The sequence below is a fragment of the Myotis brandtii genome, unplaced genomic scaffold (genome assembly GCF_000412655.1).
Source record: "Myotis brandtii unplaced genomic scaffold, ASM41265v1 scaffold259, whole genome shotgun sequence".
In the NCBI taxonomy this organism is placed as follows: domain Eukaryota; kingdom Metazoa; phylum Chordata; class Mammalia; order Chiroptera; family Vespertilionidae; genus Myotis; species Myotis brandtii.
Window position 1 is genome coordinate 2,286,740 of NW_005359840.1, and position 13,569 is coordinate 2,300,308.

Consider the following 13,569-nt stretch of genomic DNA (forward strand, 5'->3'; position numbering starts at 1 on the left):
ATCAACTGAACGAAAGACAAATGGAAAACCGAAAAGTCATCAGTAAAATGTTGCTTCAATGGCACAAAAGAAAGTCTTTTTTGCATCGAATTGTGACTGGCGATGAAAAATGGATTTATTTTGAGAATCCAAAAGGCACAAAATCATGGGGTTGATCCAGGTCAACCATCAACATCGACTCCAAGGCCCAATTGCTTCAGAAAGAAGACAATGCTCTGCATTTGGTGGGATCAGGAAAGTGTGGTGTATTATGAGCTTCTAAAACCAGGTGAAACCATTAATACTGATCGTTATGGACAACAAATAATCAATTTGAACCACCCTTTGATCGTGAAATTACCAGAATGGGCCAGAAGATACAGCAAAGTAATTTTGCTTCATGATAACGCACCATCACACACTTCAAAACCAGTTAAAGACATGTTAAAAGATCTTGCCTGGGAAGTATTAACCCACCTGCCATATTCACCAGACCTTGCTCCTTCAGATTACCTCTTGTTCAGATCGATGGCACACACATTTTCTGAGAAGCACTTCAAAACGTAAGAAGAAGTGGAAAATTGGGTCTCTGAATGGTTTGCCTCAAAATAAGAAAAGTTCTATTGGGATGGTATCCACAAATTACCTGAAAGATGGGGAAATGTGTAGCTAGCGATGGACATAACTTTGAATAAAGCACTTTTGATGTTTCTCTTGAAATTATTGTATTTTCTTTGATTACAAAATCTGCATTATTAATCGGTACACCTAGTAAGTAGATTTTGATGTGCATTCATATCTAACTGTACAACAATAATATCTAAATTCTACATTTGAATGATTCATACAGAAGCATGATTAACTTTATGATTCTTACAAATTCCTATGTAAGCGACACAGATTCCATTAATTCAAGAAAAAAATCCAACAAGAGCCTATCCACCAAATCCTACATAATAAAGAGGTAATATGCTAATTGACTGTTACACCCTCACAAGATGGTGATGCCCACAGCCACAAGATGGCAGGGCCCAGTCCCCTCAGCCCCGCCAGGGGGGGTGGCAGGCGCATGGCACAGCTGGTCCCGCCCACTGCCGGAGTCCCCCAGTCCCCTCAGCTCCGCCGACAGTGAATTTTCATGCGACCATTACCTTTTTAAAAAATCCTTGCGCAAGGATATGATTATTTTTTTTTAGATCGTCTGTTCTCGGGGAGCATGCCTAAGCCAGCAGGCAGGCATCCCCCAAGGGTCCCAGACTGTGAGAGGGTTCAGGCTGAGCTGAGGTACCCCTCATGTGCATGAATTTTCATGCACTGGGCCTCTAGTCACTATTATAAAAGAAAAAAATGAGTTGGCAAGCAGAGCTCTTTTCCTCTACAAAAAAATGTTAGTCACAAAAAATAAATGAGTAATTAAATAATGCAAAAACATCAAAATAGGCTGCAACCTTTATGAATTTTGGAATTTGTCTTATCCGTTTGTCCATAGGCAGTCCTAATTCTTTGATATGATATTAGCTAATTAGGAAGTGAAGAGGGAAATACAAGGTCACACTATTGTTCAATATTCTCCAGGTTATGCATACATATGTGCTTGGGAAATGAGTTCCCATGAATTCTGTGGTAGATCCTACCCAAACCAGCAACCAGATAGACTTGGGAAGTATCCAATGACAATGCTCCTAAGGAAGGCTGTGAGACAGAGAGTAATCACAATAGCTTTCCCTTTACCATACACTACATATTTAGTGCATAGTGAAGGAAGAGGATGAGTCTTCCTTTCTTCTAACACTTCTTACAAACAAAAACAAACAACAAAAAAACCCTTCAAATTGAGTCTAAGATTAGCATCATTGAAGTGCCTTATTTTAAGGTGTATTCCCAGGAGAAATGCATGTTTTAATACCTATGTGTGTCTTTGTCAAGCAGATATTGAAACTGACAATTGCATGCTGTCTTCCTACAACAGGGCACATTTTCCTTCTCTGCAGATGGCAAAAAGGGCTTTTGAAATCAGTCTCATCTAGGCAGAAGTCCAGCAGCTGAATTCCGTTATTAAAAAGTTTTGATGTCAAATTAATTTTTAGTCCATTTCCAATGCACTACATTCAGCTAGATCACTTATTTGGATACATGCAAAGTTAGTAGAGAACAGTATTTCCTAAGTGATCATTTGTCAAACTATCTGCAAGCACTCGCAACTTAATTTAAGTAATGGGCACTGGCAGTTTCTATGGAAAATGAAGAGGAAAAAGAGTAAGGGAAATCTCATTTTATCAAACATCCAACTAGACCAAGTATGTCAAACACATGCATTTTCATTTCACTAAAGAGAACAGGTTCAACAGAGCATTAAAGAACATATTACCACAGAGACAGGTCTATGCCAGCATATCAAATCAGGATACATCCAGGCTACCTTTCTGATTTATGGGTCCCTCAACATCCTTCTGCCAAGGTTGAGGCCCATGATAAGAGAGGCAGATTAATTCTAAAGGCATATGTCATCCTTCATCTTATCTCCCATTCTCTAACAATTATAAATGGGATACCAATGTTTAAGGGACAATCAAATTAAGAGCTATAAATACTGCAGGCATGATCTAGACCACAGTAAAACAAACCCAAATCAAGTATCCCATGTTCCCTAAAATACAAAAATTATGATGGCCTGCATGTATTACAGCACTTACTCCCCCTACCCCAAGAGCAGCAAATCCTTATTTTATATCCCTAGCTTCTGTGCCATTTATTCTTTGATTTACAGTGTTTATTTTTATAGGCATTCCACATTGTAAAATACCTTTGGTAACTGTCTGGGTACCTAACATTCATTCATTCATTTATTCATTTCTCAACAAAGAAATCTCCAGTTACTTCAGTTCAATAATATATGTATTTTGATTTAATATGGAATAAGAATGAACTGCTAGTCAGAATTATTGTTACTGCATTGCTCCACAAGGAAAGTTAACATTAGGAATCTGATGACAGTATTTCAGTACCTAAAATATACATTAAGCCCTGTGATACCACTGCATGGAAAACTAAAGCTAAATAGCACAGGTTTTAATTTCTTCAGACATCAGTATGAAAAGGGAGTTACTTGGACACATTTTAGGCTCTTAAAGATCATGGAGCATGTGTATGGGAGGAGAGTGCCTCTGTGAACATAATTATTTTTATTGGGGGGCCAGAAGTAGACATAATCTTTTTCCAAAATGTTCCTTTTCACTTCCTCAAAAGCAATTGTTGTAATAATGTATTGTCTTTCAAGTACCAAGGTGACACTATTGACCCAAGATCAGTAGGTTAAATGCTTTGAATTGCATATCCAGAAGTGAGAACAGTCTTTTCACCGATTCATTGACATGTGCAGACCCAGGAGCCTCTTGTGACCAGGGGCATGCATTTGTAAGGCCAGGACTGGGGTGATGGGTGCAGCCCGCAGCCAAATAATTGAATAAAGCTAAGCAGCTCACACTTGGGTCAAAACTATGACAACAGCCATGGCCTAAAAATATGGCCACAGATATATAACTAGCCATCAAGGTGTCTAATTAGTTTAGAGAAACACAGAGGATATAATTTTCCCTAAGGTTTACATTCCCGTGAAAGCAGGAGCTTAAAGGAACTCTGTCTGCTCCGATGTTATCTCAGTTGGCTTACAAGTGAGCCAGAAATAAGAAAATTCCTAACTTATAGCCTCTTCCACGGGAAAGATAGGTCAGATATCCAAAACTGTGACAGATAAGCACTCAGGAAGTAATCTGCGACTGCTTTGTCCACCCAGAGTCCGGTGAGACCAAGGATTTTTAAAATCGTGGCCCTCAGAATTCCATTGCTTAGTTTATTTCAGCAAGTATTTAATGAGTTCCTTTTTTTTCTTTTTTAATATGCCAAGTAGTATGTATACTATGCTATGTGTAGAGAACTTTAAGAAGGTCTGTGAGAAGATCACTGAACAGTGTATTTATAAGCTCCTTGATGAAGATGTATAAAAGCATGTGAGAGGCTCCAGAGGGGAGGCACTTGGAGAGGAGGCTATAAGGGTTAGACAGATGGAATGGGAACACAGTGGCTAGCTGAGGAGAAAACAAAAGCATTTAGGGAAGAAAGTTCATAATGAACAAAGACAGGGGGATGCAGAATAGCATCAAAATGTGGGAGCAGCTGAGGCTTCATGTACTTCATAATTAAAGTGTAAGCTCGGGGTTTTCTTTAAAGATTTTACATTTACCTTTGTTGTGAAATGATTCATTTTCCCTATGATTTTATTTCATTGAGGGTTAGTTTTAAAATGCAATCGCATTTCACGTATCTACAAATGAAGGTGAGTCCACATGTTTGCAGACAGAATAGGCAGGCGTTGTTATTAACAGTAGGATTGGGGGTTTTGTTATTGTTGCTTTAAAATGAATAATTCCAGAAATTCATGCAATGGAATACTATTCGGCTGCAAGTATAAACAGAGTGTATATACAGAGCCTATGGGGAGGTTTTGTGGAAGAATTAAAAAGCACTTCACCCAAAAGCTAGTACAGCTGACCCTTGAACAATGCAGGGGCTACGGGATACCCAGCTGGAAGTAGCCAAATTGAGCACTGAAGATTTGATCTGTGGTCTTCAAATGGAAGGAGTGGTTAATATTAAATAACATCTCAATAGTCTAGGCAATTGTGACTAATCCTATCTGCACTGAATGATGGTGCCAGAATTCAGAAATGCAAAGGACTGCCAGAAAAATCCCTGGTACTTATTTTAATTATGAAACAAATGTGAAATACTATAACATCATCAATGCTTTCAAATTTTATTTTAGAGAAATGGATATGCAAAATGTCTTAATGCAATGGAATATTATTCACCAATAAAAAAGGAATGAAATATTTAAACATGCCACTACATGGAAAAACATAGAAAATACAGGCTAAGTGAAAGAAGCTAGACACAGAAGGCCACAGATTGCATGATTTGGGAGGGTTGAGGGGAAAAAAGGAGCAACTGATTAATGGAGTGCAAAGTTTCTTTTGGGAGGGACAAATGGTTTCTAAAATTAAATGGTGGTAATTAGATTGTGGCTATCACACAACTCTATAAATACATGAAAAACTTTAGACAGGCAATTTGTATGGTATGTAAATTATATTTCAATATTGCTGTTATTTAAAATGCTGTTTTAGACCCCTGCAGCATAGGAAGGTGCTTTCCCTGTAATCTACTTACCAGTCTACCTCCTCTCCACCTCTTTTCTCATACTTGCCCCCAAATACGCCCATGGGATATGAAAATAACCTAAAGGATGCAATGAAGAAGCGGTCACTCAGACATTCAGGTCCACCTGAAAGAAGAAACGAGTTTAACAAAATGTTAAAAGAGCCACTTCCCAAAGAGAACAAGTTGCTTATACGCGGGAGACTAGCGCCTTTGGTGCAAAACAGAGAAAAGCGGCAGCATGCCAGCTCGTGAGCGGCAATCACAGCTTCCGTGAAACAAGGTACAGGCCACACTGCTCCATAAGGAAGTTCAAACGCTCGCTCACGCCGGCTCCCACGTCATTACGTCGAACGCCCTGCGACCCCTTGTGGATCCGTGGGCGACAGTTGGGGCTCCAGTGCACTTTCTCCCAAAGCCACCGCAGCCGCCTCCGAAAATGGATGCTCTCACCAAGGCCATAAGCAAACTCAACTTAAAGCTCCCCGAGGGCTTCCGCATCGAGGCCAGCAAGACGGAGCACATCCCCGGGAAGATGTTCATCGGGGGACTCTCCCGCAATACAAGTAAGGAAGCTCTTTTTGACTATTTGTCCCAATATGGCAAGATTATCGATTTCACTATTAAAACCCACCCAGAAACTGGAGTATCCCGGGGGTTCGGGTTTGTGCTTTTCGAAGATAAGGCGGCCGTTGAGAGGGTGCTGCAAGTCAAAGAGCACCAAGTGGAGGGGAGGAAATTTGAGCTTAGAAAGGCTCAGGCCATGGAACTGAAATTTCCTCCGAGAAAAGTTTTTGTGGGCGGGGTGAACCCTAAGACGCCAGAAGACAAAATTAGACAGTACTTTGGGACATTTGGGGAGATTGAGCATATTGAGCTGCCAGTTTGTCCGAAAACAAACAAAAGACGATCTTTCTGTTTTATCACCTATACTGACGAAATCCCGGTGAGGAAGCTGTTAGAAACCAGGTTCCATCTCCTGGGCTCCAGGCCGTGTGAAGTTAAAATTGCTGTTGTGAATGAAATTCCCAAGATGCCGCTGAGGAGAGGAAGAGACATTCCCTTTCCCAAGCTAGACAATGCCTCTGGGGGTGGAGAGCCCCCAACAAAGCCAAATGCTCCGGGGGCTGGCGGAGTCAACCAAAGTGTTTGCGGGGCCTGTGGAGTCGACCCGAATGCTCACGGGGTCATCAGAGTTGACTCAAATGCTTATGGGGCCGTGACAGTCGACCAGAATGCTAGCGGGGCCATCGCAGTCGACCAGAATGCTAGTGGGGCCATCGCAGTCGACCAGAATGCTAGCGGGGCCATCGCAGTCGACCAGAATGCTAGTGGGGCCATCGCAGTCGACCAGAATGCTAGCGGGGCCATCGCAGTTGACCCAAATGCTTGTGGGGCCATCAGAGTCAACCCAAATGTATATGGGGCCGTGGCAGTCGACCCAAATGTATATGGGGCCGTGGCAGTCAACCCAAATGTATATGGGGCCGTGGCAGTCAACCCAAATGTATATGGGGCCGTGGCAGTCAACCCAAATGTATATGGGGCTGTGGCAGTTGACCCAAATGTTTATGGGGCTGTGGCAGTCGACCCAAATGTTTATGGAGCCTTCAGAGTCAACCGAGGTGTTTACAGGGCGAGTGGAGATATGGGCAATCCTAGCATGGTGCTTGCTCCCGTTCACATCTCGCCCTGCAACCAAGGCTATAATTATTCTGATCAAGCATATGGCCCCTTCTACAATGCCTACAGTAACCAGCCCATTTTTAATAGCTACAACGGCAGAGAGCATTTTGTTGGATGTAACTATGGGACTCAACCCATAGGAACTGCACTTGCTAATTACAATGTTCAACTAAACCAGGTGCCTGTCTTCAGTACTGGTTACCAGGGAATTTACCAGCCTTTCTGAGGACAAAGGATGAAGCCAGCATTGCAGAACCAATCTGACAACTTCCAGTGAAAAGTTATGTTACTGATAAAAAATTAATGACTGTTTTGAAAAGACACTGTCACTGTTCTACAGCTTTTTCCAGTTTTTTTTATAAGAGGCAGTTATTTTCCCATGGTCTTTTGACATTGGAGTGAAGACCAGATAATACAAGTAGTTTTTAGTTTTATGAAAGTTAACCTCTCAAAAATAAATGTTTACTATTAATAGCTTTACAGAAAACTCTGTAGTGGTTTCTATTTGGAGTTGGTGCTTTTTTTGTGGGGGTGTTTTGGGGTGTGTGAGGTTGTGGCTGCCTTTTTGGCCCATTATGAACTTTTTCTTGATGGGGTGGGAGTCTTGGGTGGTTTGGTTTAAAGCTATCATCCAGATTCAGAGGAAAAAAAATCTTAAATTTCCCTTTAGATTTGCTATTCAGACAGGTCCTTCTTGTATATTTGTTCAGCAAAAATTAAGACTTATGCTAAACCAGAAACTATGTTCAATTCAAGAAAGTCAGAAAGGGTCAGTCCCAGTCTTAAAAGAGGCAGAAGTAAACTAACAAATATAATATAGTGTGTGTGTGTGTGTGTGTGTGTGTGTGTGTGTGGGTGGGGGGGGGTCCTATATAAAGCTTTGTTCAGGATAACGTGGTATTATAGACACAGGGGATCTAAAATAGGGTTTGGGAGGGAGTAGTCTTAGGTGGAATGCAGTAGATTGGCCTTTGCCAATGGACTATGCTAAGGAGAGTGCAGTATGCCAGGCAGAGCTATAAAGGTATTAAAGCAGGAATTTAGTATGTGCTTTTGGAACACAGAAAAGAGACTTTTTAAAGGGTGGAAACAAAGTGCATGTGGAAACTAAGGGGAAGGAGGTAGACAGGGGGCTTGAGCATCTGTCAACAAAAATATGAGTCATATATGCAAACCATATATGTAATTTAAATTTTTCTAGTAACCATATTTTTAAAAAGCAAAAATAAGATGAAAATTATTTTAATAAAATGTATTTAACCAAAATGTCATTTCAACATGTCATCAAGATAATAATAATTATTAATGGGTCCTTTTTACATCATTGCTTTCATACTAGTCACCGAAATCTAATGTGTATTTTACTTTTAAGCACATCTCAGTCCAGACTAGTTACATTTCAAGTGCTCAAAATACGTAGCAGTAGCTATTACACAGGACAGTGCAGACTTAAATCACAAAGGGCTTACCTAATGTGCTGAGGGGTTGAATTCTATCTTTAAGGCAATAAGGAGAAATTAAAGGACCTAAAACAGGGAGTGACATGAAACAGCAAACATCTACCACATGCCTGACACTGATCTCAATGCTTGGATTGGAAAATCAATGAGACTCAATCTCTGACTTCAGGCAATTCACTGGCAAGTAGGAAAGACAGACATGAAACCACGATCCTGGTGGGACTAAATTTAAAATGTGAGGAAAGTCAATTTTACTTAGAATAGTATGTACTTATTTCCTTATTAGAATACAGATATCTTCAGGTCAAAAAATATTTCACTCCTTTTTGTATTTTCCCTAACATCTAGCAAGGACTCTTGCACATAATAGGAACTATAAAAATATATTAAATGATGACACAGGAGCAAAACTGACAAGAATATTACCATTACAAACAAGAGAAAAAGAAGGCAGCAACATAAAACATGAGGTAATTCTTTTCAGTTTTAATAGCAAATGATTGTTATTTAAATACTAATGACCCAGTGCATGAAATTCATGCACATTACAAGGGAATTAATTAGAGGAAATATTTTAATATTGCTATTTGCCCTTTCTCTATAATAGAAGTGTCAGAGATGAAAGAAAATTAGTAAAGTGTATATGAAAATCTTCCTCCTGTCAGAGTCTGGGGTGTGCCACGAGAACCAGAGTCAAGTTCCTGCCCACCCACATGCACCTTGAAATCATGCAAGACCCAGACCCAGCTGGCCCCACCCCCATTGGGCTAGATCCAGACCCAGCCGGCCCCACCCCTGTCAAGTCCCGCTGGGTGGGGGGCACAGCCTCAGGTCACCTGGCCCGGTGCCAGGGCAGGGGGCACGGCCTGAGGTCCCCCGGCCCGGGACAGGGGGTGCACCTTGAGGACCCCTAGCCAGGGCAGGGTGCATGGCCTGAGGTCCCCCAGCCCAGGCTAGGGCAGGGGCACGCCTTGAGGTCTCCATCAAGCTCTGCTGGGCAGGGGGCGTGGCCTCAGGTTCCCTGGCTTGGCACCAGGGCTGAGGGTGCGGCCTCAGGTCCCCCAAGACCGAGCAAGGGCGGGAGGCTCAGCTTGAGGTTCCCCATCAAGCCCTGTGGGTGGGGGGCATGGCCTGAGGTCCCCTGTCAAGCCCCAGGGGTTGGGGGCATGGCCTGAGGTCCCCCAGCCCAGGCCAGGGCAGGGGCACACCTTGAGGTCCCTGTCAAGCTCTGCATGGCAGGGGGAGTGGCCTCAGGTCCCCCGGCCTGGCACTGGGGTGGAGGGCACAGCCTGAGGTCCCTGGTCAAGCCCTGCATGGAAGGGGGCACAGCCTCAGGTCCTCTGGCCTGGTGCCAGGGTGGGAGGCATGGCCTGAGGTCCCCCAGCCCGGCACCAGGGTGGAGGGCACAGCCTGAGGTCCCCAGTGAAGCCTCGGTGGGCGGGGGAGGGGGTGCACCCTGAGGTCTCCCGTCAAGCCCTGCCAGGCGGGGGATATGGCCTGAAGTCCCCCGTCAAGCTCCACTGGGCGGGGGACGCGGCCTGAGGTCCCCCGTCAAGCCCTGCCAGGCAGAGGGCACAGCCTGAGATTCCCTCAGCCTGGCACCGGGGTGGGAGGTGTGGTCTGAGGTCCCCTGTCAAGCCCCACCAGGCGGGGGGGGGGGGGGGCGCAGCCTCAGGTCCACTGCCTGGCCCAGCACCACACAGCCTCAGGTCCCTGCTGATTGTTCGTTAAGGCTCGTTAAGGGAACTCAGCCTCCACTGTGGGTGAGGCCATCTTGTGTTACGGAATCCCTGCTTCCGCTGTGGGCGCAGCCATCTTGACCTTTACGGTGTGATGGTCATTTTGCATATTCCCTCTTTATTAGATAAGATGAGTAAGTTGTATTGCTTTGATGGTGGGGGAATTTTCAATATATAATATGTAAATATACTTCATTAAAATATTGAGATTAAATTGAATACTATATGTTAAACTGCACTGAAAAGTTTAAATGACTGTACAGAAATCAGGGGTTAAACACACACATGTACACACACACACCAGAAGAGTCTTGCAATGGATATTTTGATGCCCTTTGAGACTGAAAGTATATTAAGTGTATATCGAACCTCAGTTTAAAAATAACAAGGGATTGCCCTAGCTGGTTTGGCTCAATGGACAGTGTGTCAGCCTGTGGACTGAAGGGTCCCGCGTTCGATTCCGGTCAAGGGCACATGCCTGGGTTGTGGGCTCAATCCCCAGTGTGGGGTGTGCAGGAGGCAGCCAACCAATGATTTTCTCTCATCATTGATGTTTCTACCTCTCTCTCCCCGCATCTCCCTTCCTCTCTAAAATCAATAAAAAATATATTTAAAAAAATAATGGGATCAATCAACTGAGCTAATTTAACTTTTGTTCCACATAATGTTTTCTTATTCAAAAACTACAAAATAGATATGCGGTGTTGCCACAAAGTAAAGGAGAATCCCCAGGTAAAAGAACACAAAAATGCATAAATTAAATGGTATTACACAATAGTCAATACAGTTGAAATAATGTGTATGTCTGTCTGTATATAGGTATTCAGAACAAATGATGAACATACAGATTAATCCAACAGAAAGTATTTAGGAGGAATTGGCTTTCATTTACCAGAGTTAATCAACTTTCATTTACCAGAGTTAACTAGATGAATCAAGGTTGTTTTGATTAAGAGCTTCTGTTCCTGCTCCCCCTGAGAATCAACTTGTCCACTAAACAGGACAAAATATAGCAATATCCACATTTGGCTGTTTGAACTAAGGAATTAAACTGAAATTTCAGCCAATTCAGAATCAGTGTGGCAGATGTTTTGATATTTCAGTTTTGCTCTATATTGATATTTCAGTTTTAGAAATGGTGTAAGTTTATTTTTTCCAGTTCCAGCTGGTTCATTTGTTGATTTAGATTTTAAAAATCAGTGGAAAGAAAGGACAGTTTGGTTCAGATTTGAGCCTATTAGATAAATCCAGCAAATCAGCTTAAATTCATTATTTTTCTTTGGGGGAGGGGGATTCATGATTAGTTCAAGGATCTTATTTTGCTCTTATTTTAGTTGTTAGAAGTTAGGTTATGCAATATTGGAGGTGTTGTGTCAGGTAAACTTTCTCATCAGAGTGGTCCAATTACCACTCAGACAGCTATGTATGTGTTTATGTATATGTTTGTGCTTACATGCTAGCTTAAAAACTAAACCAAAAAAGATGTGAATGTCTGAATTCAAAGATAATGGCAGGTCATATTTTCATTTATATTTCCCTAAAGTCTGGAGTGACTATAGAAATGCTTATTCTATATAATAAAGAGCTAATATGCAAATGGTCCTCACGCCCTCATGCCATCATGCCGTAATGGCTCAGACACTCAACACTGGGGAGAGAGAAATGGGGACCAGCCAGGCACAAATGAGCTTGAGAGAGAAGAATGGGGACCATCCAGACACAAATGAGAGGAATGGGGACTAGCCAGGCTGTGGCCTGGGAGAGGGCCAAGCCACCCACCCCATGGTGCCGGGCGCCAGCAGCTGGGGCTGCGGCCCAGGAGAGGGACAAGCCACCTGCCCTGCAGTCCCAGGTTCCAGTGGCTGCACCTGTGCCTGTGGCCTGGGGGATGGACAAGCCACCTGCCCCATGGTCCCTGAGGTCCCAGGCACCAGCGGCAGGGCCTGTGGCCCGAGAGAGGGACAAACCGCCCACCCTGCAGTCACGGGAGCTAGCAGCTGCACCTGTGCCTGCAGCCTGGGAGAGGTACAAGCCACCCACCCTGCGGTCCCAGGCACCAGTGCCTGCAGCTGTGGCTTGGGTGAAGCCGTCCACCCACTGTCCCCTGTGGCTGAAGCTGGCCTGGGCAACGCCGGCCCAGGTCCTGGGTGACTGTGGCTGGCCAGAGGGAGGGAAGCTGGGTTCCAGGTGCCTGCAACTGGCCGGAGGAGGGAATCCTGGGTCCCAGGTGTGGGGCAAGGCAGAGGCAGTTATCAGGCCAGTAGTAGAGCAGTTAGGGGTGATCAGGCAGGCAGGCAGGTGAGCGGTTAGGAGCCAGCAGTCCTGGATTACGAGAGGCAGTTGGACATTCCCCAAGGGGTCCTGGATTGGAGAGGGTGCAGGCCGGGCTGAGGGATGACCCCCCAACTCCCATGCATGAATTTCATGCACCGGGTCTCTAGTGTAGTAATAATTATCTGCACTAATGGTCAACCAAAATTGAAACAGCTAAGTCTAATTTCCTGACATTAGAAATGGATATTCTAGCAAGATTAGTTATTAGTCAACTTTATATTTCTCAGAGTTTGCATGCTATTGGTATCTATATCTCCATATTTTGGAGAAACTAGATTCTTGAGAAGAGCAAAAGCCATTAAAGAGTTAGGAAATAAAGCTTATAAGAAAATATTTTAAGGGGTTGGTTATTACACAGCAAAGTGCCTAGGGGATAATTAAATATAACCCATTAACATTTTGAATAGCATATTTTAAAAAGGAGAGCAAGGCTAGATGGCAGTTTCTAAAATGAGTCAAACTACAGCCTATATTTTTGTTTTGCAAGAAAACGGCATTTAAAGTTATATCATGACAGCATAATTAATTCAAAATACACATTATCTGTGAACCTAGTGGAATCCCCATTTCTGAACATCTACACTAATAAAAGAGAAACATGGTAATTAGCGTACTACCGCTACCCTTTTCATTGGCTAATCAGTGAGTATATGGAAATTAACTGTCAGCAAAGATGGCGGTTATGGCGGTTAACCGCCAACAAAGATGGCGGCTAATTTGCATATCCTGCGATGATGGGAGGCCAAAGGGGAAGAATGGAAAAATGGTGATCAGAAACCCAGGCGGCAGGCAAGAGATGGGTGCAGGCAAAGGCGGCCATCAGAAAGCCGGGCTGGCCTGTGGCCTCATGATCCCCGCAGCAATGGGGCGAGCGGGAGCCCGGGCACAGGCTGGCCGTGTGATCCCCGGGGCGATCGGGGCAAGCGGTTCCCGGGCACAGGCCGGCTGCATGATCCCCAAGGCAATCGGGGCAAGCGGGAGCCCGGGCACCCCAGCACCTGACATGCAAAGGTCGGGGATGAAATGACTTTTCCCAACCACATCTGCAAATATCCTGGGGAAGGCATCACTGAAGAGTTCACAACTCTCTTACTTGGCAAGGAAGAAAAAAGTTGGCAACGGAAACAATCCCTTACATCAAAGTTAAGGTCCCTCTG

The 13,569-nt window shown here is 43.8% G+C and overlaps 1 protein-coding gene across 1 annotated transcript; it reads left to right on the forward strand.

Moving 5' to 3' along the window:
• The first annotated feature begins 5,632 nt into the window (after positions 1-5,632).
• Positions 5,633-7,105, forward strand: LOC102254105 (TAR DNA-binding protein 43-like). Its single transcript, XM_005868015.1, has one exon. It carries the CDS (start codon positions 5,633-5,635, stop codon positions 7,103-7,105), a length of 1,473 nt encoding a protein of 490 aa, XP_005868077.1.
• Positions 7,106-13,569: the final 6,464 nt, after the last annotated feature.

What these genes read in the sequence shown, in the direction of transcription:
- LOC102254105 (XM_005868015.1), top strand. Translation starts at nt 5,633, where the DNA reads ATGGATGCTCTCACCAAGGCCATAAGCAAACTCAACTTAAAGCTCCCC.